Below are 26,628 nucleotides of genomic sequence, written 5' to 3'. Positions count from 1 at the left end.
TACTAACACGCCCCATAACCCTCTATGTCACTCCTCACCACCACCAAGTAATAACCCACCTTGTTCAAAGACAGAGATTCCTGTGGCCCTTGGCTGAAGAACACTGACACTGCTGTGAACTTTCTTCTGCCTTTAGGCTCAGTGGCCTAAGACCCTTTTCTCTCTCTTCCTGGAGCTCCTTCCCCACGACTTTACTTCTATTCTGTCCCTTTCCTCCAAGGCCTTCGCCCTTTATCCATCCCTTAAATGTGGGCATTATTGATGCTCTGGCCTCTTCTCTCTCTTCACACTCCTTGTCTTAAGGGTCACGGATATACTCGTGGCTTTAACTATGACCTCCAGGCGTGTAATTCACAAATCTGTCTCCCTAGTCCTGACTTTTCTCCCAAATTCCAGCTTTTTTATTTCCAGATCCCTACTGAGACCACAAACTCAACATGTCTAAAACTTAGCACCTGCTCCCTTTCAACCAGTTTCTGTCTGTCTTGGTATTTTATTAATGGTCTTTCTATTAATGGTATCATCCTTCTCCCAGCTCTCATGCTGGAAAGGTCAGGGCTAGTTTTGACTCTTCCCTTTCCCTCAAGCCCCAGACTCAAATCGGTTCACAAATTCTGCAGATTCTTCTATTGCAAATTTTCTTGCACGTGTTCCTTTCCATTCCCACTACCACCACCCTAGTCCAGGCCCTTTATGAACTCACACAAAGACAGACACAGCCTCACTGCTCATCCCCACCCAAGTCTCTACTTTCTTGCTATTTCCACCTTCAACTTCCAATCCCACTTTGATGGCATTTCCTCCTTTCACAGTCTTCAATAATTCCTCATTGCTAATCTTTTCATCCATTTATCAAGGTCCTCTCCAAACATCACAACCTAATTTTCTAGTGTCATCTTCCACTACTCCCAGTCATTCAATTCAACAGTACTGGGCACTGCAGTAAACAGGAGGAACACACAGTACAAAGATGTGTAGGGCGTGCTCCCTGGCTTTGAAAGGAGCAAAGGACAGGTACATGGACACATACTTAATGGCAATGCACAAGTGCTGTAATAGGTGGATAAGCTTTCTTGTAATTTAAGAAAATAAAACTGTATCAGTCACAGTTCTTAGAGAACCACTGAAAATTGACATGGGCTAATTTAAGTCAAAGGAATGGTATACTATGTACATTACCTCACAGAATTTTGGGAGGGCTGGTGACCCAGGTTCAGAAGTTAGGCAGCCAGAGACACAGTGGCCAAAACCATGACTCTCAAATGGGCCAGTGAGGTCAGCATTGCTGTCATGGTGTTGTAATCATTGTAGCTAGAAACCAACATGGCAGGCACTGGGACCGCCGCCAGGCTGCCCCTTGATATTATTGCCACAACTGCCATCACTTGCCACTAGAATGGATTCTCCTATACCTGTTTCTTTGCGTCACTGGTTTCTGAATAGTCAGGAATGGGTGCATCTGATTGGCCAAGCTTATGTCATATGCCTCCTCCCTAGCTGCAAGGGAGCCTGAGAAGTCACGCACCTAGCATTTTGGGGTTCTATGTGGGGAGTTGGGCTTTGTCTCCAAGGCTCACAAGGTTGGCATTCCCCAAACTTATGGAGTCTTGAGGTTGAACAGGCAAAAAGGACAAATGTCTACTTACACAACTTACAGAGAAAGAACTTTAAAGGGAAATTCTTTGCATAAAAATTTTATGTAAAATCTAGATTTAACCCCAGCTCTACCATCCACCACTTTTTATTTTTTGAAACTGCTCCTAACACATTAAATAGCACTTAAAATACACTATATAAAACCCAGAAATGACTGTATACAATTATTCTTACCTTTAAAATGTTGACTGTGGTCTTGATTGATGAATCAACATGCTAAATTATTGTATCAATGGTAATGGCAATAAAATAGTATTTCTTAGAGTAGGGCACAATGGAAATCTTCTATATCCACCTCTTACAGCTCTGCATTTATATCCAGGAGGTCAGATTCACGGAAAGATTCATGCAGAGTTTGTTGAAGACCTGAAAATCCTGCCTACCCATTTTTCAAAAAGGTTAAAGATTAAAATGTTGGCTCTTTTTTATACTATAGATCCTAGTGTCAAAAATCACACAATAACAAACCTTTGTCCTCTTGCAGCCAAAGTTACTGTATGATATACCAGGAATATTATGAAACTGAAATAGAGAATACAGAAATGATTGACACTAAGTAGAAAGTAACATACACAAGATGAACACAGAGTGTAGACCTCATATGTGACAAGGTGTTATGGGAACACATAATACATGCATAAGACCACAAAAGAAAAGTCTTCGCAAAGGTGGTTTTAGTCAAGCCCTGTAAAATGAGTAGATTGCTGTTAGTGTGTGTGATTAAAGGTGACCACAAATTGACCACTCCTCCCACTGAGAGCTGAAGTCCAATTCACTCCCTCTTAAATCCTTTGTGACTTGCTTAATTGATAACACTTAGCATTAGTGACATTCTAGAACTTCCAAGGTTAGGTCATAAAGCTTGCAGCGGCTGCCTAGGAAGCACGGAACAATCTCTGGGAGCCCTGAGCTTCCATGTAAGTCCATTAACTCGGAGACGACCATGCTGGAGAGGCCACACGTGGGCAACTCTGGTTGACAGTCCCAGCTGAGGCCAGCCTTCCAGGCAGTCATCCTTGCCCAAGTGCCTGACACGTGGGTGACGGTTTTAGACTCTCTAGACCAGCCCATCCTCCAGTTGACTACCACCAAGTGATTTTTATCAACATCAACAGAAGAATCATCCTTGCAAGCTCAGTCCTGCTCCAATTTCTGACCCACAAAATCATGAGATATGATGATTGCTATTTTAAGCCACTAAGTTTCCAGGTAGTTTGTTATGTGGCAATATATAACCAGATCATGAGGCTCACAAGTGGGGAAGAACACTCCATATAAGGCTATCACATTCTCCTGCGCTCCAACCAAGTTGAGCTCTATCATTCCCCACGGATACGTGGCCCACGTCTGCCCCACTGTGCCTGCCCCACGCTCTGACCTCCTGCACAACCCCCAAATTCCAGATCTTACCTGACCTCTTTCCTTCTCATAGCCTTCTTCAGTTCTCCCAGCAAAATGGTACTTTCTGCCTTCTCTGAACTTGTATACTTCCACCTCTCCAATGCCCCCCTAGGGTGGCACTGTCCCATTTTCCTCCAACAGTACAAATCTGTGTCTACTGTCCCAATTAATTAACGGTGGCCCCCTCACTCCCCAAAGTGTCCCATCCTAGTCAATAAATCACAAGGTCACCCCGTGCTTAATGCACTGCTTTGAACTGCAGTTCGTTGTGTAGAATTTTTTCTCCTATTCTAGATTATATGGTTATTCAAAGAAAGCAAGTACCATGCCTTTCCTCCGATAAACATCTGCTGAGCACCTACAATGTGCTGCCTTGTGTACCTGTACCTTCCCCAGTGCCTTGTGGAACGGAGGCGGCAAAGGGTCAGATCAGCTCGCGGGCTGGACTGAGCCGAGAACTGATGAGAACGAAGACCCACCCTTGGAAAAGGTTACTTCCAGGTTGGTTTACTCCAGAACCAGAAAAAAAGCAGCGCAGAGGGTTCCTGAGATAAAAAACACATGGTGTGGACTTCCCTGGTGGTGCAGTGGTTAAGAGTCTGCCTGCTAATGCAGGGGACACGGGTTCGAGCCCTGGTCCGGGAAGATTCCACATGCCGCGGAGCAACTAAGCCCGTGCGCCACAACTACTGAGCCTGCACTCTAGAGCCCGTGAGCCACAACTACTGAGCCCGCGTGCCACAACGACTGAAGTCCACGTGCCTGGAGCCTGTGCTCCACAACAAGAGAAGCCACCACAGTGAGAAGCCCGTGCACCGCAACGAAGAGCAGCCCCCTCTCACTGCAACTAGAGACAGCCCGTGTGCTGCAACGAAGACCCAATGCAGCCAAAAATAAGTATATAAATAAAATAAAATAAAATAACTTGAAAAAAAACACATGGTGTGAGAGTACACATGACCGCTGGGGCCTCTCCTTTTTCCTTCTGGAATCACACCCAAAGCTTGGGCCCTGTGCAGAGTGAGAAACCCACTAGGTCAGTGGAGCTCAGGACCATGGTCCACTACCTTTTAGGCTGGTGGAGGAGAGGGGGCAGTGTCATGTCAGTCTACGTCCGGGTTTTTAGACCCTGTTTGCTTGCTGCAACATTTACATTACCTGGTTACCAGTGGTATTTTTCTTTCTTTGAAACTGGACTTACTTAATTTGTCAGTGCAGCAGCCTAGCCATGGCTAACCAGAAAGACATTCAGTAAAAGCTTAATGACAGAGGTCAGTAGCATTAAGTCACTGCTGAAAGCCATGGAAAAATTTAACCAGCTTATGTAGCTGGTAAAGGCTAATGGAAATAAAATGCTAAAAACTTGGGCTTCCCTGGTGGCGCAGTGGTTGAGAGTCCACCTGCCCATGCAGGGGACACGGGTTCATGCCCTGGTCCGGGAAGATCCCACATGCCGCGGAGCAGCTGGGCCCGTGAGCCATGGCCACTGAGTCTGCGCGTCCGGAGCCTGTGCTCCGCAACGGGAGAGGCCACAGCAGTGAGAGGCCCGCGTACTGCAAAAACATAAATAAATAAATAAAAATTAAAATGAAAACCTATATGATTTCTAGACTGTGCTTCCAACTCAACCATTAAATTTGCTAAATGTTTCTTTTATACCTCTGGTCTTTATTTATAAAAGTGAAATCTCTTTTCTCCCCCATAAGGTCTTAAGCCGACTTAGGGTAGCTCACTATTGGCATCTGACCCTTCAATGTGAAATATTCTTAGAAAATGAACTGTTACCCATAAACTCATAACAAATTTTATAAGAAGAAAAGACTGTAATTTTATTTTCAGATTTTTGGAAATAGTTTTCAAAAAATAAAATGACAAGAATACATACAAAAACTGAAATCATTCACCGAACTATGAACTCTTAGCAGAGGAAAGGACTTTTGAAGTACATCTGAAAACATGGATCACTTCTAAAATGTCCCTCTCACTTGTGCAACCAGCCTCCTCAAATCTTTCCCAAATCTGATGAACTTCATCTCATAAAAGTAACACAGACCATTTTTAATCATTTAGAACAAAAGAAAGAATAAAATACAGGAGGCAGGCCTCTCAAGTTACATGCTTTTAGAGAAAACTCACATCCTTGCAGCAGCTTTGTAATATGCAGAGCGCAGTACTGGCTTCAAAAAAAAAAAAAAGACTCTGTACTTGCATTATTTAAATGTGAAGAGCAGCTGTCATCTTCCTCTATAAAAATTAGCAAGTGATATTCATTCAAGTACATTAATTTCACTGTACTTCATGTGGTTTTATACTTAGGATGAGGCTAAAACAAAACAAAAAACAGCTAGCACAGAGCTATTAATAAAACAAATAGTAATTATCGAGAGATGTAATCAAATGAAAATCAATCCTGGATAACAAAACAGATTTCTAATTACATAAATAAGTTTACTGAAAATTTCCACTACTGGAAGATCCTGATTACAATAAAGAAATACATACAATGGGAATGGTAAGGAAACGTGATGATTTGGCTCCTTTCTGAAGGTCTAGTGGTCCAGCTGCTGGCCATACGAGTCTCTGGGTTCTCAACGAAGGGTGACCAGTTCTTCCGAAGAGGTAGGATGAATGGCAACAGTGTTATCAAAGTCGGATTTTGTTGCTCCCATTTTTACTGCGACCGCAAAACCCTGCAGCATTTCATCACATCCAATTCCCTGCATGTGGATCCCAACCACCTGCGACAGAAAAGACAAAAATCCTTCAAGTAAAAATTTTTATCTCCATAATTGTATGAGCCAGCTCCTTGTAATAAATCTCCTTCTAGGTGTACACACACACACACACACACACACACACACACACACTCACACACAATTTTTTTTATCAGGTACACTAATAAACTTTTTATTAGTCATGAGAGATACCTGATATTTAAAAACCTCTAAAAAAACTTACATCTCTAATCCCAATACAGCATAACACAGCCTACATGGCCCGCGCAGCCCTGACGTCCCTCCCCTGCCTACCTCACTCAGCTCTCCCCACTCTGGGCTCACCAGCTTTCCTCCTGTCCTGAGTATTCGCCATGCTCTCCCCTTTGCACAGGCTGTTCCCTCTGTCTGGACACTCTTTCCTCCCCTCTTTTAAGTGTTAAAGCCCATTCATTCTTCAGATAGCTACACCTGCCTTCCTGACCAAGTTAAATTGTCCATCATGTGAGCTCTCAGTCCCAATATTTCTCCATCATGGTTCTATCACAACTGCAAAGTTGTATTCATCTGGGGACTGGACAATTACAGTCCATCTTTCCCAGGAGATGTTAATCTCTAGATGGAGGGGACCCTGCGCACTTCTGCTCCTCACTCTACCCTCCTGGCCGAGCACAAAAACAGCCCTTAGAGGCACTCAGCCCATACGTGCTGGCTGCCTGGACAAATGACCAACAAGAGGCATTTGTTTCAAATCACATTTTTCAGTCAGGTTTCTAAATATATTTTAAAATGACTAGTTAATATTCACCTCCAGCAAATACTTTTAGGGTCAGTAGACTACTGAAAAGCAAAGTTAGAGAATATAAAACTTAGCCACAAAAATACGTTGCTTAAAAACAAATCAAGGATATCCTTAATATTAATGAACACTACACGTAAAAATGATTGATGCAAACTTAATGTTATACGTTTCTTTACAATTAAAAAAAAAGTGTATCTCAAAAGAAGACAAAGAAATCCCAAATCATGTACTGTATATACAGTCAGCCAAATTTTTAGATATTGTGATCTAAATTGAATTTACAAAGAGCTTCTGGTGATAGCAGGAGCCTTATGTTATTTCTCTCCATACGGTATCCCAGTTCTTACTCTTCAGTTGATTGTCAGGTGATGTTTACCAAATGAATGAATGATAAATGGCATAAAGAAATAACTGATATGAAGAAATAAGTAAGGGCCTTGCTGATTCAACAACTGGAAATCTCAGGCTACTGAGGAACATTCAGGGCAAGAAACAGCAACCTTTATCTTCCTGCCAAACCACTTACTTTCTTCTCTTTGCACTGATTCTCTGCTTCTGTCAACTGTCAGTGATGTTGATTTTTATAAGCCAGAAGCCAGGGACCATCTTGTGGCTTTCGGTGTAAGGGCCACTGATTTAGATACAGACTATGTTCTTTTTTAATAAGAAAAGTTGGAAACCATACCTGAATCTTCAGTTAAATTACTGTTCCTCACAAAGCCATGTTCCCAAGGCATATTGCTAAGTTCCACTTTAATATTTAATTCAATTTATAGAAAAGCCCAAGAGGCTGACCTAATATCAAAACAACACCTATTTCAAAAATTATTAAAAAAAAAAAAAAAAACCTGTTCAAATTCAAACTCAAATCACAATGAGATACCACTTTGCACCCGGTAGGATGGCTATAATAAAAAAAGACAGTAACAAGTGTTGACGAAGGTGAGGAAGAACTGGAACCCTCGCACGTCACTGAAGGGAACATAAAATGACACAGCCACTTTGGAAAACACTTTGGCAGTTCCTCAAAAAGTTAAAGCAAAAATAGATAACTGATTATCTCAGAACATTTTACTAAATAAACTTCTTCCTCACTGATTGGTTATGTTAATATGTTAAGTCTAAATTTTTTACATTAAGTTCTTACACTTACCAATATTTCTGAGTTGCCTATCTATGCTGGCCTACTGGTCAATGACAATCCCGACCTCTCCCCTTTATATTTTACGTGCTTTTTTTGCCACACCGTGTGGCTTGCAGGATCTTAGTTCCTTGACCAGGGATTGAACCTGAGCCACAGCAGTGAAAGTGCGAAGTCCTAACCATCGGACTGTCAGGGAATTTCCCGCCCTCCACTTATGTTTTTAAAGTAGTGGAACCTTCTTTCTATGTGAAATATTATGAAGAACCGCAATAGAGAGAGAGAGAGAGACAGATAAAGGTGGGACTGTGCCAGTTGAATCAGAGAAAGCTTTACCTGGTCTTTCCTTCCCACCTCACCAAAATACCCCATCCCTGCCAACCTTGAAGACAGTCTTGAGCTTACTGGATTTTTCCCATACCTTTTCCTCTTTGTTGGCACAAACCATTTTCATCACACATTTTGTTTTCCTTTTGGTAACTGCATGATACATTGGGGTAAAGGTGGTGGAATAAATCTTCACGTTTTCTTTTCCATATTTATAAATGGCCTCATCTATAATGCACAGGGGGGAAAAAAAGCATCTATCAGAAACTTAAACAATTCCACTGAGCTATCAGAGAGATGGCCAGAAATACATAACCTGAATCAAAGTACAAGGAAATATCAAACAAAACCACAATGAGCTGGGGCTTCCCTGGTGGCGCACTGGTTAATAATCCGCCTGCCAATGCAGGGGACACGGGTTCGAGCCCTGGTCCAGAAAGATCCCACATGCCGCAGAGCAACTAAGCCCGTGCACCACAACTACTGAGCCTGCGCTCTAGAGCCCACGAGCCACAACTACTGAGCCTGTGCACTTAGAGACCATGCTCTGTAATGAGAAGCCTGTGCACCGCAACGAAGAGCAGCCCCCGCTCGCCGCAACTAGAGAAAGCCTGTGCGCAGCAACAAAGACCCAGAGCAGCCAAAAATGAATTCATAAAATATATTAAAAAAAAAAACCCACAATGAGGGACAATCTACAATATAAATGTCAATGTCATGAAAGACAAAAGACAGGCTGAGGAATTCTTTCTCTTGACTAAAGGAGACCAAAGAGGTATCAAAACTAAATATACTACATTATCCTGGAATGAACCCTGGACCTGCAGGGAAAAATGTTAAAAATGAAATTATTTGAGATAACAGGCAAACTTTGAATAAGGTCTAAAGTTTAGATAATATTGTATCCACTTAAATATTCTCATTTGAAGCTATGCTTCTGTAAGGGAACGGCCTTGTTCTTAGGAAACAGATACTGAAGTGTGTGTGCATGTGTATAGAGAGAAAATGATACAGCAAAAGTGTTACCAGTAGACAGGAGTCTTCTGTAGTATTTTTGCAACTCTTCTTTAAATTTGAAATTAGTTCAAGTAAAAAAGCTTAAAAAATCAAACAGATAGGGTGGAGTGGGGAAAGGAATTATACTCTCAAAGTACTAGTAGATGGGGAGGAAACTGGACCTGTGATGAGAAGTTAGTAGCTAAAAAGAAATATAACTCGGGGGCTAAGATAGATTTAGTCAGCTGACACACACTTAGTTTAACATTAGCAGAGGAAGGGAAGAAACCATAAATGACCTTTATTTTTAAACACCTACCTTCTGTGAGTCCCACTGTCCCAATAGGGGGGTGGCTGAAGACCACCGTAGGGATGTTGTCATAGTCTAACTTGGAATCTTCTTTGCATTCAAAAAGTCTATGGGCAAGTTTTCGGCCAGCAGCAATCGCAACTACAAAGATATTTTTAAATCAGTGTTTAGCTTATTGTTCATCTTAACATAGCAGGATTATTCTACTAACCGTTTATCCATCTGGCTTAACATACAAAGTTCTGACAAAGTCTTCTGTCAATGCTCATTACAATATCTAGTTCAATATAATAAAAGACCTATGAATACCTTAGTTAACAATTCAAAACTATTGGCTTATGTGAATTCTGTACACTCTATTAAGACCAAAAAAAAAAAAACAAAAACAAAAGACACATTTACAAGTTCCCAACCATCTGGCAAGTCACCTCTTAATGCAGACATTAGCTTTTTGATATATTTATGGAGCAAACTACATTAGTTTCGAGCATCCTCAATTCTACTTTATAACCACAGTCATTTCACAGGAATATTTTGTTTCTTTTTAAAATTATTTTTATTTCTTATTGATTTTTTTTTAAAGTTTATCCTCCTTTGCCTGTTTTTATTCCTAACGGTCAAAAAAAAAAACCACCTGAGTTCAGTAAAAGCATCAGTTATTAATTTTAGACTTCAAATTGATAATTTTTTTTCCAAAATAAGGTATCAGTAGGATACACAAGAAATTTTTTTCACCTCGACAAAATTTTCAGCTGTTAGATTATGTTATAAAGGTTCTGAAACTTTGCTTGTTAGTTTGCTTTTGTGGAGAGAGCTTCCTAAAAGAGCTAAAAAGTTTTGGGTGTGTGTTTCCATTCTTAGTAAGACCCGGGCCATTTTGGAAAGGATGGTGAGGCCCCGGAGGGGTACAGATGAAAGCAGATGGATGGATACCACCAGCAGAAGCAGGACAAAGAGCTTGAAATGACGCCAGTTAACTCATGAAGTAGGCTGAAGTATGGGATTCTGAGGATGGGGATCAGGTTGTATCAAGACTAAACAGTCATATAAGAATACCACTTCCGGGCTTCCCTAGTGGCACAGTGGTTGAGAGTCTGCCTGCCGATGCAGAGGACATGGGTTCATGCCCCGGTCCGGGAAGATCCCACGTACCGCAAAGCAGCTGGGCCCGTGAGCCATGGCCGCTGAGCGTGCGTGTCCGGAGCCTGTGCTCCGCAACGGGAGAGGCCACAGCAATGAGAGGCCCGCGGACCGCCAAAAAAAAAAAAAAAAAAAAAAAAAAATGCCACTTCCTTCCACTGTCACCAACACAACTCGGATTCTAATTTACAGCATTCTTCAGAAGATGACTGTATCATCTGTATAAAAATTTCAGTCTTCACCAAGCATTTTTAAAATCTTTTAAAGAAAAATAAATACTATTCAAAGCATTTTTAAAGGAAAAAATGAATATTACTCATAACATGTCAGGTTCCCAACCAACATCTATCTCAACACATTTTACCATTTTGATGACATGAAGACACTCAGCCTTTTAACTCTGCTTGAGCTGATTTGACTATGAAGAGCTGAACAGTTTTTTGGGTTTTTTGCGGTACATTGGCCTCTCAACAGGCCACTGTTGTGGCCTCTCCCACTGCGGAGCACAGGCTCCGGACGCGCAGACTCAGCGGCCATGGCTCACGGGCCCAGCCGCCCCGCGGCATGTGGGGTCTTCCCGGACCGGGGCACAAACCCGTGTCCCCTGCATCGGCAGGCGGACTCTCAACCACTGCGCCACCAGTGAAGCCCTGAACAGTTTTATATAACACACAGAGCCTCCCTTAGCCCCCAAAAGAAGAAACATTACCTGGAGTAAGAAGAGCTTTTCCACACACATCCCCAACTGCGTAGACACCTTTTACATTCGTATTCTGGAATTCGTCTACTAGGATATGACCTTTGTCATCAGTTTGAATCCCCTAAAATTGTAAAGGGACAACATGTAAGTATTTGGCCCATCTACAGAAAAACAGCAGCTCACATCTCTGGATCCGCCTCACTTCAGGCACCTCTTCAGCCTGAATCTCCAAGAAACCACAAGACTCAACCACAAGATGAAAAACATCTTAGCAAGCTGGCAGGTTTCATATCTTTGGCTTACTTTAAAAGGTAAATATTTAACTCAGTTTTGAGGAGTTTGAACAGGATTTGTCTTTGCATTGTACGATTCAGCTGGCCAGGCAAGCCTGAAAAGGAATCACTCAACTATCAGACATGGTACTTGGCATCCCCGTGGAGTCCACCTAAGACAGTGATTTTCAGTTCCTTGGAAGTGCTCCTCCTGAAGCATGCTAACTCATACTTTAGACAGGCACAGCCTGAAGCGGTCATCAAAAGTAGACTTCTTTGAAGTTTATAGTTTTATCTTTAAAAATCCAAGCAAAATTTGTATTCTACTCTAAAAGATATCAATGTTTCCTTTAACCAAAATTTCTCCCTATACGTTGAGTCAAATTTTTGCCCCAAGAATATGTGTCATGCTTATCTTGTGGCTTTGCAGATCCCCGGTGTATATACTCCCATGTGAGAAGTAGAAGGCCAGCAGGCATAGGGAGTAGGTAGTGTAGTGTTTAAGAGTAAAACCTTTGGAGCTGGGAGATCTGGGTTCAAGTCCCAGCTCTGCCACTTACTAGTTATGAGACCACCCATTTATCAACAAATACTTGACCCACACCCCAGGCTACTATACTTGACTGTCCTTCAAAATTTAAAAGAACAAAAAAGAATGCTAACTATAGCACTGGTAGATGAGCTTCACATCTGTACCCATCCCCGAGTGCCACAATGTCCATGACGAGTCACACAACCATCCATTAGGATTAGAGCTGCAGACAAGAAGAAATCATTATAGGGCTTTAAAGAGACAGGTATCATAGTAAAAAAGAAATTTGTAGGGAGAAGGCTAGTCAGGAAATGGCGAGACGATGACCTGATCTAGGGTGATGACACCAGAAAGGGGAAAAAAACCCTTTATTTCCATTCCAAAGGCAGAAGCAATGGGATTTAATGACAAACTGGACACATGGACTAAACAGAAAAGAATCCAACAGAACCCACTCAAGTTTTGGGGGGTCTGGGGTTGGATCAGGGGAAATCACAGGACTACTGACCGATTCAAAAAGGTTTTAGGCAAGGAAAGTGGTCAAAAGGTACAAACTTCCAGTTACAATATAAATAAATACAATACCAGGGATATAACGTCCAACACGGTGACTACAGATAACACTGCTGTTAGGAGAGTAAACCCTGAGTTCTCAACACACAGAGAAAATGTTTTCCTTTTTTCTTTTCTACTTTTATTGTATCTACATGAGAAGATGGATGTTAGCTGATCCTCTTGTGGTGATCATTTCACAATGTATGTAAATCAAACCATGGTGCTGTATGTCCTAAACTTATGCAGTGATGTATGTCAGTTATTTCTCAATAAAACTGGAGGAAAAAAAATAGAACATCGTAGGCAGACTAGGTCAGCTTACCAGTTTGTTTAAATTCAGGCCCCTGGAGTTTGGGTCCCGTCCAATGGCCCAGAGTAGACAGTCAACATCTGGAATGGTGGTCAAGGTGGGTTTCCTACCAGGAACTGAAGTGACCATGCAGAGTTCCAGGCCTGAAGACGTTTTTTTAACTTCCTTGACCTATTGGGAGATACAGTTTGTTAACTGGGGGTGTGGGGATGGGAAGGAAAGCAAATAAAGAGGAAACTAGAATTCTTAACATTTAAAAACTCTCCACTGAATCCTACATATGAGTCTTACATGCTGACACATTTAGTTTTGCCCAAAAGCCACCAACACTGGAACTCTCTGGAACCAAGATGATACCCTAGGTGGCCCCCAAATCAACCAGCAGCCAGAAATGTCAACTCATATCAAGACACTAATGCTTCAGCTTAAAAACAAAGTATTTGGGCTTCCCTGGTGGCACAATGGTTGAGAGTCCGCCTGCCGATGCAGGGGACACGGGTTCGTGCCCCGGTCCGGGAGGATCCCACATGCCGCGGAGCGGCTGGGCCCGTGAGCCATGGTCGCAGAGCCTGCGCGTCCGGAGCCTGTGCTCCGCAACGGGAGAGGCCGCAACAGTGAGAGGCCCACGTACCGCAAAAAAAAAGAAAAAAAAAAAAAAAAAAGTATTTTAAAGCGTACTTCTTCAAAACTGTGATAAAATTTTAAACCACAAATCTAAGCACAGTGATTTGCAGCTGGAATCGGGGGAGGAAACGGCTGTAGAAGCATCATTAAGAGAGTTTTAAAAATTGCACCATCCTTGCTCCTCCCTGGACATTCTTAATCCGGACTTGGGAGAGGAGGATAAGATCAGATCCGGAGAGTGAAGGGCATACATAGTTTAGTGAAAGTCCCAAGGGGATTCTGATGTGGACCTTAACCACCAGTCCAGTACTTCAGCATTTACAAAGCAACTTCACATTTATTGTTTTACTTATGATATGGCCTATGCTGAAAGGGCAAAGCTTTGGGGAAGAAAGTCATTTTTGCAAGGCTAATGCTCCAGGAAAAATCTGACATGTAGGTGATTCCCTGAGAATAAAAAAAATACAAAGTAAATTTGTCACTGTTTCCATCTACAAAACCCAAAGGTGTTCTTTCAAAAATAGATTCCATGGGACTTCCCTGGCAGTCCAGTGATTAAGACTTCACCTTCCAGTGCAGGGAGTGTGGGTTTGATCCCTGGTCGGGAAACTAAGATCCCACATACCTCACGGCCAAAAAGCCAAAACATAAAACAGAAGCGATATTGTAACAAATTCAATAAAGACTTTTAAAAAAATAGATTCCATAATAATATTTCCTGAAATAAATAAATAAATATAAATAAGTATAAACCTGAAAAATAAGGATGTTCAATGAGGCCTTTGAGCACAAAAATTGTAGTTTTAGTTCTAACTAAACTAAATTCAACTTCCAGATTTCTAATCTTTTATACCTTGGATTTCATTAAAACATTAATGTGAAATGCAGCTTCTGAGGATAAAGAAAAGACATGGTAATACTCTAAAAAAGAATAAACTGACTGGGGTAGGGGTAGTTTGTGTTTATAAAGCTAGTGGGGTTCACAACAGATAGACGACCAAGGGCTGTAAGCTCGCCCTGGGCTCGGTCATACCTGCGAGTACTTCAGCACCTCTATGCCAGCGTTCTCCAGCTCCTCAGTGCAGTTGGAACTGATTATTGAATCAAAACTTCTGAGCACCTGTATACACAGGCAGCAGAGGAATGGGTGGTGGGAAAGAATAAAACTTTATTAAAGATATGCTACAAACCTGGGAGGGAAATTTCAGTATCAACCCCCCTTCTTATGTCCTTCTTCATTCACGGCTGCACTATGAGTGGAGTTTTTTTTCTTTTTAGTCATCTTTAAAAAATTATGGTTCTGAAGAACCCAGGGGCAGGACAGGAATAAAGACGCAGACGTAGAGAATGGACTTGAGGACACGGGGAGAGGGACGGGTAAGCTGGGACGAAGTGAGAGATTGGCATGGACATATATACACTACCAAATGTAAAATAGCTAGCTAGTGGGAAGCAGCTGCGTAGCACAGGGAGATCAGCTCGGTGCTTTGTGACCACCTAGAGGGGTGGGATAGGGAGGGTGGGAGGGAGATGCGAGAGGGAGGGGGTATGGGGATATATGTATACATATAGCTGATTCACTTTGTTATAAAGCAGAAACTAACACACCATTGTAAAGCAATTATACTCCAATAGAGATGTTAAAAAAAAAAGATTTAACCAAAATAAATAAATTAAACAAGCTGCTATAAAAAAAATTAAAGTACAGTTAATTTACAATGTTGTGTTAGTTTCGGGTGTACAGCAAAGTGATTCAGTTATACACACACACACACACACACACACACACACACACACACTCTGTGTCAGATTTTTTTCCATTATAGATTATTATAAGATATTGAATATAGTTCCCTTTGCTATACAGTAGGTCCTTCTTATTTATGTATTTTATATATAGTAGTGTGTATATGTTAATCCCAAACTCCTCATTTATACCCTCCGACCCTGCTATCCCCTTTGGTAACCAGAAGTTTGTTTTCTATGTCTGTGGGTCTATTTCTGATTTATAACTAAGTTCATTTGTATCATTTTTTTAGATTCCACATATAAGTTATATCATATAATATTTGTCTTTCTCTGGTGAGTGGAGTTTTAATAAGTCTGTTTTCCGACATCACCACCAACGTCTGCATTACACCTGACTTCACCCACTCCTGTTCTAGAGTTAAATCCATAGGCAACCTTCACGCCTCTACTGTCTTTGCCATGTTCCTCTCCTCCCAGGCTCGTCTCTTTTCCATAAGAATAGGGACCAGAAATTCTCTTTCCCCTTTCAGTATTCCAGGGCCAGCTTTCCTGCTGATACAATTTAAGGGAAGATTCTTGAACAAAATCTCCCATTCTAGGCAGAAAAGTCAACTACATGGCCTTAGAGATTTTTTTTTAATACTAGTCTTAGTATTTGTTTAAGGTTTCAAACTATGTATTTTAGGGTTCTAAATTTGGTAAAAATGGGCTCCGTTCCAATTAAGGTTCCCAACAAAGTTGAAAACACTGGTTTTTCTTCTGGAATGCTAGATGTTGTTCTATATGAGCCATGGCCGCTGAGCCTGCGCGTCCAGAGCCTGTGCTCCACAACGGGAGAGGCCACAACAGTGAGAGGCCCGCATACCGCAAGAAAAAAAAAAAAAAATAGTTGTTACTGTCTAGCAACTTTTTTCTTTTATTTTAATAAATTTATTTATTTATCTTTGGCTGCGTTGGGTCTTCGTTGCTGCGCGCGGGCTTTCTCTAGTTGCAGCGAGTGGAGTCTACTCTTTGTTGCGGTGCACGGGCTTCTCATTGCGGTGGCTTCTCTTTGTTGCGGAGCACGGGCTCCAGGCGCACGGGCTTCAGTAGTTGTGGCACGCAGGCTCAGTAGTTGTGGTTCACGGGGTCTAGAGCGCAGGCTCAGTAGTTGCGGCACACGGGCTTAGTTGCTCCGCGGCATGTGGGATCTTCCTGGACCAGGGCTCAAACCTCTGTCCCCTGCATTGGCAGGCGGATTCTTAACCACTGAGCCACCAGGGAAGTCCCTAGCAACTTTTCTTTACTTAGACTTCCTCCTTCTTTCTCTAGAGATTTCTTCGGGATAACACACAGGTGGGTTAAAGGTGGGAGGTCGTGATTTATTCATAGAGTAGCTCTAGAATGGAGTTATACCAGGAAGGGGAGAAGATGGAGAATGTACTGGGGGTGGGGGAGGGCAGGAAGCCCAGATATATGTGGCTCTCTGCCACAAGCCAATTTTCCAAATGCAGGAATTATCCACTCTACTGATAAACTGATGTGATTTATTTACTTATTTATATATTAGGTTCAGGCTACCTATACCTCTGCCTTTCTCCTGCCATCTAATTTGCTGGACATATTCCAGCAATGCAAAATAATACTGACCTATGAAAAACATTCTTCAGGACAAAAATCTCCTGGGGGTTAATTTTAGGACAAGTCTAAAAGCCAAAGAGAAAGTCCTCTGGAGTCCACACTGACCAGTATTATCGGTTTCCCTCATCTGCCCCCCTATTTGCTCAAATACTCAGGAATTTGAGTCATTGCATTTGAGTTGTCAGGGATCTGATAAATGTTCCAAAGGCATTAAATGACTTGCCCAAGTCACACACTTGTTGGGGAAGGCCAGATTCTTAGGGACCAGATTCTTAGGCCAACACTCGTGTTATTGCCCCACACGGTGTCTCTGAAAGCTCCAATACTGTGTCACAACCTAGTGGTGCTCAGTCACGATTAATCAACAAAACACATAAAGCAACACTTAATCAAGTACTGAGAAACATGGAGGCTGAATTTTAGCAGAAAGAATATTGGCCTGAGCTTTCTCAGAATTTCATTGACTCTCAGTTTTGATATTAATTAGCAGTCATGAAACCTCACTTGGCCTTAATTTCTTCACCTACAAAATGAGGTTCCAGTTGATGAGATGATCTATAAGCTTCTTTTATTATTATTATCTTTTATTGTGGTGGAAAACACATACCATTAAATTTACCCACTTAGGGCTTCCCTGGTGGTGCAGTGGTTAAGAATCCGCCTGCCAGTACAAGGGACAGGGGTTCGAGCCCTGGTCCAGGAAGATCGCACATGCTGCGGAGCAACTGAGCCCGTGCGCCACAGCTACTGAAGCCCACGTGCCTAGAGCCTGTGCTCTGCAACAAGAGAAGCCACCACAATGAGAAGCCTGCGTACCACAACAAAGAGTAGCCCCTGCTCGCTGCAACTACAGAAAGCCCGCACGTAGCAATGAAGACCCAACGCAGCCAAAAATAAAATTAATTAATTTAAAAAAAAATTTACCAACTTAACCATTTCTAAGTACGAAGTTCCATGGTGTTAAGTGTATTTACATTGTTGTGCAACCAGAACTTTTCCCTCTTTCAAAACTGAGACTCTGGGGGTGGTGGGGAGGGATAAATTAGGAGTTTGGGATTAACAGACACATACCACTATACATAAAACAGATAATCAGCAAGGGCCTACTGTACAGCACGGGGAACTACACTCAATATTTTGTGATAACCTATAAAGGAAAAGAATCTGAAGAATAATATATACATATATAACTGAATAAGTATGCTGTCCACCTGAAACTAACACAGTATTGTAAATCAACTATACTTCAATAAAAAAACAAAAAACCTGAGATTCTGTATCCATTAAACGATAACTCCCCATTCCCTTTCCCCCCCATCCCTGGCAACCCCATTTCTACTTTTTGTTTCTATGAGTGTGACTACTCTAGGTACCTCATAGATGTGGAATCATACAGTGTTTGTCTTTTTGTAATTAGCTTATTTCACTTAGCATAATATCCCCAAGGTTCATCCACGTTGCAGCATGTGTCAGAATGTCCCTCCTTTTTAGAGCTGCATAACATCCCATGGGATGGATATTCCTCATTCTGTTTATCCGTTCATCAGTGGACACAGGCTGTTTCCGCCTCCTGGCTATTGTGAATAATGCTGCGATGAACATAGGTGTGCAAATATCTTTGATACGTTTCCTTTTAATGCAAAGAATTTAGTAAATTTTTTGGCTGAGTGTTAATAATCCAACACTATCTGATCATATTCAATTGATTTTCAGAATAAGAAATTAACCTGAGAGTTTGCTCAATTTAACTAATATTTATATTTAAGGATGTATGTTGTATTAAGGCATGCTATCTACCACTTCATGATGGAAACACCAGCCAGTCTGATCAAATCTAAATCAGTATCATCAACTAGCAGTTGGTGGCTGGGAAGGACGTAAGCCCTTATTCAGATGCCTTCAAAGCGGCTCCCTGTGGAACAGACCAACCAGCTCCACATGTTTGCACCCTAGTATTTAATGACAACATAAGAGAAAATTCTCCCTGTAGATTTTTAAAAAGATTCACATCAAGGAAAAGGATAGAATTTACCTTATCATGCCGTATGATTAGTGATGTCTTAGAACCCAGGGCGGAAAGGATCCCAGCTATTTCCACAGCAATGTAACCAGCACCAACGATGACACTGCGGCTACCGTGAGAGTAGAGGGTTAAGATCGTTAAATAAACTTATTTTAGAATAATTTTAGATTTACAGAAAAGTTTAAAAGAGAGTACAGATAGTATACCCCCTGCCCAGTTTTTCCTAAAGTTAACATCTTACATTCATAGCAGCACTATTTGCAATAACCAAAGACATAAAAACAACGTAAGTGTCCATCAACAGACGAATGGATAAAGAAGACATGGTACATATATACAACGGAATACTACTCAGCCACAAAAAAGAATGAAATAACACCATTTGTAGCAACACGGATGCAACTAGAGATTATACTAAGTGAAGTAAGTCAGAAAGAGAAAGACAAATAACATATGGTATCACTTACATGTGGAATCTAAAATACAACACAAATGAACTTATCTATGAAGCAGAAACAGACTCACATAGAGAACAGACTTGTGGTTGCCAAGGCAGAGGGGTTTGGGAAGGGATAGACTGGGAGTTTGGGGTTAGTAGATGTAGAATGGATGGACAAGGTCCTACTGTATAGCACAGGGAACTATATTCAATGTCCTGAGATAAACCATAATAGAAAAGATACAAAAAATAATGTGTATATATGTATAACTGAGTCACTTTGCTGTACAGCAGAAATTAACACAACATTGTAAATCAACGACACTTCAATTAAAAAAACATAAAGTTAACATCTTATAAACCATGGTACAGTTGTCAAAACTGAAACTGGCGGGCTTCCCTGGTGGCGCAGTGGTTGACAGTCCGCCTGCCAATGCAGGGGACACGGGTTCGTGCCCCGGTCTGGGAAGATCCCACATGCCACGCAGCGGCTGGGCCCATGAGCCATGGCCGCTGAGCCTGCGCATCCGGAGCCTGTGCTCCACGATGGGAGAGGCCACAACAGTGAGAGGTCCGAGTATCGCTAAAAAAAAAACTAAAAAAAAACAAACTGACACTGGTACATTACTGTTGACTAAACTTCAGACTTTATTCAGATTTCACCTGTCTTTCCATTCATTTCCTTCTTCTGTCCCAAGATCCAATCCAGGATAATACAGTAATTTTAAGTAGAAAATATCCTTCTGTAGAACGGAAATATATTTTTAGGTGTTTTAAAAATTACTTAGCTTCATTCCCTCAGAGAGGAAATAAAAACCCTTTGAAGCTAGAGACAATTCCTTATGCAGAGATCTTCACACCTAAAACTAAAATTGGCACCACAATTTTTGTTTTTTGCTTGTCCGAGAAAGTCTTTATTTCTCCGCCTTTTTTTTTTTTTTTTTTTTTTTTTGTGGTACGCGGGCCTCTCACTGTTGTGGCCTCTCCCTTTGCGGAGCACAGGCTCCGGATGCACAGGCTCAGCGGCCATGGCTCACGGGCCCAGCTGCTCCGTGGCATGTGGGATCTTCCCGGACCAGGGCACGAACCCGTGTCCCCTGCATTGGCAGGCGGACTCTCAACCACTGCGCCACCAGGGAAGCCCTGTCCGCCAATTTTGATGGATAATTTTGCAGAGTAAAGAGTTCTATGTTGGTGGGTTTTTTTCCTCTCAACACTTTAAATGTTCCACTTTCTTGTTTGCATAGTTTCTGAAGAGTTGTTGTAATTCTTATCTTTGCTCCCCTTAGAGGTCAGCTGTGTTTCATCCTTCTGGCTTCTTCCAGAATTTTTTCTTTGATTTTCTACGGTTTGAAAATTATATGCCTAGGTATAGTTTTTTTGACATTTATCCTACTCAGTGTTCTCTGACCTTCCTGGATCTGTGGTTTGGTGTCTGACATTAATTTTGGGGAAAGTGACAGTCATTATTGCTTCAAATATCTCTTCTGTTCCTTTCTTTGGCATCACAATCCTCACCACCGTTATTCTCCTCTGGCTCAGTATTTTCCCTTGATCATTGCTAAATTCTCTCAATCTTTGCAATATGATGAAAGGCCAATTTAAGCAAGCCATTTTAACTTGTAGCATAGATCTGCAATGAAACTAGATGCCCTGAATAAATTCTGGTCTAAAAAAGCATCTTAAACACTAGATAAATGTTTGGGTGAAGGTCTGAGTCCATGGTGGAGAAGCTAAGCCCAGTCCTAGAGTAATCACTGCAGCATACAGAGTAAGTGCCCTTCAGCTGGAGCTAACCCTTTCAGGGCTGGCGTTCTCTAAAGCATGGTCCTACCACTGGTGCAATGCTTGGGTAAGAAGAAAGCAATCAGGGAAGAAGAAAGGAAATCTTTCTTTAGTACCTTCTAAAAGTAAGGTACCTATGTTGTGACTCCCTGCCTTCAGAGAGCTATGGTCTGGATGGAGGATGAGGTATGAACCTGAATGGCTATGTATTAGAGGTAAGGATGCTCTTATCCTACAGCCCAGTGTATAAAAAGAGAAATGTCTAGTTTGGAAACAAGGAAGTAGCTCTTCTTCCATCTCTACCATCCTCTCTCCTATTATATGTTGATCACTTTTCCTTTCTTTGGGTCTTCGCTCCTTACTTTCTTCTTTCCTCTCTCCACCTTCTCTCTCTTCCCCAAACATTTCTTATGTAAGTCCTACTTCTGTTAAGCATTGCACTGGACACAATGGGTAGCGATCCCTGTCCTTGAGGAATTCCTGAGGGGAAACATGCCCAGGGGTCTGTTAAAGCTCAGAGGGCAACACTTAGTTCCTGCAGGGGAGAGGGCTCAGAAACACTCCAGATTCCTGAAAGATGAATAGCTCTGGCAAGGGTTGGGAGAAGTATTCCCAGCAGAATGGATATACGAGAAACACGTGTGAAACGTCTTGGCTTCTTCAGAGAGGAGACAAAAATCTGCAAGGAGCTCAGTGTTTCCCCCTCAGCTTCCACAGTCCCCTCTAGTCCACCTTGTACCACTAAAGTAACCACTGGAAACAATCTTTTTTTTTCTTTTTGGTTTAAAAAAAAAGGAATTTATTGATTCATGTAACCGAGAAGTCCTGACTTCAGGTATGGCTGCATCTAAGTGTTCCAATGATATGTCAGGACCTGGTCCCTTAAAGATGCTCAGCTTTGCACTTCATGTTGGCTTCATTCCCAAGCTCTGCATTGTGATACAGAGACTGCTAGAGGAATGAAGAGACAGTGGCATGGTCTTAACAAGCTGAAGCTCAGGCTGGGGAGCTGACATCCAGGCTTTCGGAGTCTTGATTTTTTTTTTTTAATTAATTAATTTATTTATTTTTGGCTGTGTTGAGTCTTTGTTGCTGCGCACAGGCTTTCTTTAGTTGTGGTGAGTGGGGGCTACTCTTTGTTGCAGTACACGGTCTTCTCATTACGGTGGCTTCTCTTGTTGCAGAGCACAGGCTCTAGGCGCATGGGCTTCAGTAGTTGTGGCTCACGGGCTCTAGAGCGCAGGCTCAGTAGTTGTGGCGCACGGGCTTAGTTGCTCCGCAGCATGGGGAATCTTCCCAGACCAGGGCTCCAACCCATGTCCCCTGCATTGGCAGGCGGATTCTTAACCACTGCGCCCCCAGGGAAGCCTCTGGAGTCTTGATTTAAAACACCAGTCTTCAGTACATGAAAAACTCAGTAAGTTAGGTAAAAACTGTGAACCAAGCACAATCTCCTTCGTGCCCTCAATGCCTGTTGGTCTTGGAGAGTCTCCAGGAGAGGAGGGGGGAGGCCGTGGCTCACCCTGAGGACATAGACACTTTGGCAGCCACACCTGGGAGCCCTCCACCACCTAGAAACAATCTTATATTCTGCTGAGTCCCCAGAGCACTTCTCTTTCCCTCATTATGGCTGTCAGAACCTCTTGTCCCACAGTGTTCCACAGACTCCACGCTCCAGCCTCCCCTCAACCATAAGCCCAATGAGGGCAAAAGCTGGATCATACAGCCCAGAGCACATGTTACCTCACCTATAAATTTGTTCCTTCTTTGATTATTTACTTACTTACCAACATAACAATGATAAGGGAGTCTTAAAAAAAGAAGACAAAAATCATATACCAATTGTTAATTCATTTTCCTATGTTCCCAGAGTCCTGTTTATAACACGCATACATTCCTCTCTTCAACTTGTAGTGCTACCAGCACGAGTTTAATAAATGGTTTAAAAATAGGCAATGGACAGATATCTAGAAGGAAGCTTCTTTGCGTCCAGACTGAATTGTTATCATTTAAACACGATGAGTCAGGACCACATTTCTGCATATATTCTCACATGTCTCATATCCTTCACACCTAAAACCAAACAGATCATGAGGAAAGAAAGGCTGCTCTCTAACACACGGCCCTGCCCCACAGACAGCAAATCTAAAATGCCTGTTTGCTTTTCTCAAAGTCAGAAGATGACCTGGTCTGAATGTCGTAACAGGACGTTTTCACAGCAGCTATGGAATTGCCAAGATGCCCTCTTGTCCCTGATGAACCACCTGTGGTTCCAGGTGAGTTAAGGTAAAGGAACAAGCAGGGATTATTAGTCACCCTCCAGAAAGGCCTTGATGCAAAAGCGCGGGATTAAGACTTCCCACTGCACTGGCAGCATCTGCCGAGAGAGCAGCAGAGTTGAGCAATGACGGCTCCAGGGTGAGTGCTACTCAGAAGGAAATAAAGGCCAAACTCTGGGCTAACAGGGTCCCTCCTCCAGTTCCCAGGTGCCCTATCACTTATCATGAGTGAAGGGAGGACCCCTCTAATCAAGGAAGCCTGCAATTGGCAGCTTCTTCAAATTAGAGAAACAATCCTCCTCATTATGTTTTTTCTCTCTGTGTTATCTAAATCCATGACAGAAGTCTACTAAGGTTATTAGGACAAACATGTATAAAGGCCAATTTCAGAAAACCTATTTTTGTGAGACTGACAGAGCCTTCATTTATCCAGATGCCTCTGTACTAGCTGCTTTGAAGACCAGAATCACTTTAGACACATTATCAACTGATGCTCTATCAAGTTGAAGAAAGAAAACAGTTTTAGGGCTTCAGTGTTTATTCTCAAAACCACCCTGCATTTGATTCTGGTCCTAAAAATTTTACAATGGCCTCTGACCAAAAGCATGAAAGATCTGAGTCATTTATTGCGGGCTACTCATGGATGAGAGACCCAAGGTCATAAAAAGAGAAGAGGTAGAACAGAATTCTGGAAATTCCTACATTTAACAGTTGGGAAGAGGAGGTAGAAGTGTTGGGAGAAACTGAGGGAGAATGAACACGGAGGTCAGGAAGAAAAGCAGCTTACCCAGGCAACTCTTCCAGCTGAAAAAACCCATCACTGGTTATTCCTAGGCTGGCACCTATGTAGGAAAATGCAATATAGGTCACACAGATGGAGTTTTCTCTTGTAAAATAATCACAACATTTTATGGACGAACCAAACACTTTCTCAGCCATCACACTCTCTGTTTCGACAAGTTCTGTTAAAGTCTCCACTTGGGAAGCTGCCCATCAAATCTTCCCTGAGTCAACATTTTTATTTCCTCTGTAGAAATAAGAGTACTGATGACTAAGTAACTATCAAATTTCTTTGAGGAATTAAGATCTCCTCAGCTTGGGACTTCCTTGGTGGTCCAGTGGTTAATAATCCGCCTTCCAATGCAGGGGACTCGGGTTCGATCCCTGGTTGCGGAACTAAGATCACACATGTCTCAACTAAGACCCAATGGCAGCCTAATTAATTAATTTTTTAAAAAACCCATCTCCTCAGCTCTCATGAATAGACTCCTTGCTGGCTCTGCTTCCTTCTCCCGCCCCCAAATGGGCTCAGCCTTGGTTCTCTTCTCTCTGCTTTTTTCCTTCAAAGGTTTTAACCAACTCTCCCTTCATTGTGGGAGACTTCAAATGTGCAGTTCCAGTTTTGACCTTCTCCCCAGGTTCTAGTTCCTTCCATATTTCTAACTGTCTTTCTATATCATTTAGCTTTGTTTCAAACTCAGTATTTTCAACATAGAATCTTAACTTTATTTCCCAAGCCATATCCCTCTCTTGTTTACCACTTCAGCTGAAAAGACTACCTTCCATCAGTAATCCAAAGTCTTGAGTTATCAATCCGTAATTCCTTCTCTCAACAACAGCCATCTCATCGGTTATTTAAAATACTGCATTTCGCCAAATTCAATGCACAATGATTAAGGTCCCATCCTGATTTCAGAGGTGTTGAGTATTTTTTTTTAAATGTGCCTTGGAGTCAATGAAATATACTAGCTGATTCATCCTTCTGTGTCTCTTATGTCTGTCCTCTCCTCCTAGCGCCTGGCACATACCACGGGCTTAGTAACTGTCTGCAGAGCTGAACTGAGTATTTCCACCACATTTCAGACGCTAACCCTGTAGTTCAGAACCTATTACCACCTCCTGCACATTCTATTGCAACAACTTGCTAACTGGCCTTCTGCCTCTGTAGATCACTATCAGATTAGTTTTCTATACTTATCACTTAGGTCTCGTCACTATCCCATTTATAGGCTATTAATAACTGGTTTTCGTGAATGACAGAGATTCCTTAATTTGACTTCATAAATGTCCACAATTTGGCCCTAACCTTCTTCCAGTTTCAGTTCAATGTACTTGCTTCCAGATTTCACTGCCAGAAAAACTGGTTTAATTGACTGAATGTCCTTTAAAGACCTATTTATTACCCACTGGTTCTTCTGGTCTTTCTCTTCTTCGGCACATGGTGCTCAATTTGTAAGCCCTTTTCCCAGGAAGTCTTTTTGGTCCATGACAGCTCATAGTAATCCATCCCACCTCTGAGGACCCCGACCCTCACTGTCTGGCAATCACCTAGGAACACTTACCTTTTATTTTATTTCTTTGCATTTGTTTTTTATTACATGTTTTAAATTAATAAATGTATATCTTTTTTTTTTTTTTTTTTTTTGGTACGTGGGCCTCTCACTGCTGTGGCCTCTCCCGTTGCGGAGCACAGGCTCCGGACGCGCAGGCTCAGCGGCCATGGCTCACGGGCCCAGCCGCCTCGCGGTATGTGGGATCTTCCCGGACCGGGGCACGAACCCGTGTCCCCTGCATCGGCAGGCGGACCCTCAACCACTGCGCCCCCAGGGAAGCCCAATAAATGTATATCTTAAAAAATTCTAAAAGCACCACAGAGCATCTAGTGAAAAGCAGGTCTCTTTCCCAACCCAGAGCTCTGGTCCTCTCCTTGGAGGGAGTTGGCACTGCAGGGTTTTGAGTGTCCTTCCAGAGATCCTAGTGCATCTGTACAGTCTCCCTGTCTTTTTAAAAAGACATAAACTGGGGCTTCCCTGGTGCTCCGCAATGGGAGAGGCCACAACAGTGAGAGGCCCGCATACTGCAAAAAAAAAAAAGAAAAAAAAAGATGTGTATATCCAATCTTACCAACTAAATTTTAAGTTACTTGACAACAGCATCTTCACATTTTTTACAGTAGTTGTTCTTTAGCTTTTGGAGAGTCATGAACCCTTTTAAAAGCTGGTGAAATTTTATCGATCCTCTCTCCAGAGAAAAAAATACATAAATACATACACACTCAAAATTTTCCATATAAATTCAGGTTGGTCATGGGTTGTAAGAAGCCAATCCATGGTCATGGGTCTTAAGAAGAAGTTGTATAAACTATGATCACCATCCACAAAGACCTTATAATCTACTTGGGGAAAAAGATACGGACAATGTTTCCTATGAGAGAACAAGGCAGTATGTTATAACACATCCCTGTGTATACGAA

At 42.1% G+C, this 26,628-nt stretch overlaps 1 protein-coding gene across 1 annotated transcript in view; it reads right to left on the bottom strand.

Annotated features, from left to right (window-relative positions):
* Positions 1–4,871: 4,871 nt before the first annotated feature.
* GSR (glutathione-disulfide reductase) overlaps positions 4,872–26,628 on the bottom strand; it is a 45,183-nt gene continuing 23,426 nt past the window's right edge. Inside the window, exons 6-13 of the mRNA XM_079909404.1 lie at positions 24,163–24,217; positions 18,882–18,981; positions 14,514–14,600; positions 12,869–13,027; positions 11,197–11,308; positions 9,357–9,488; positions 8,136–8,269; positions 4,872–5,795 (exon numbers count right to left, since the gene is read on the bottom strand). Coding sequence (XP_079765530.1) covers positions 5,646–5,795; positions 8,136–8,269; positions 9,357–9,488; positions 11,197–11,308; positions 12,869–13,027; positions 14,514–14,600; positions 18,882–18,981; positions 24,163–24,217 — 929 coding nt within the window. The 3' untranslated portion in view covers positions 4,872–5,645. The remainder of the gene's footprint in view (positions 5,796–8,135; positions 8,270–9,356; positions 9,489–11,196; positions 11,309–12,868; positions 13,028–14,513; positions 14,601–18,881; positions 18,982–24,162; positions 24,218–26,628) is intronic.

The sequence above is a fragment of the Stenella coeruleoalba genome (assembly GCF_951394435.1).
Source record: "Stenella coeruleoalba genome assembly, chromosome: 21".
Lineage (NCBI taxonomy): Eukaryota > Metazoa > Chordata > Mammalia > Artiodactyla > Delphinidae > Stenella > Stenella coeruleoalba.
This window is presented reverse-complemented; position numbering and strand designations above follow the sequence as displayed.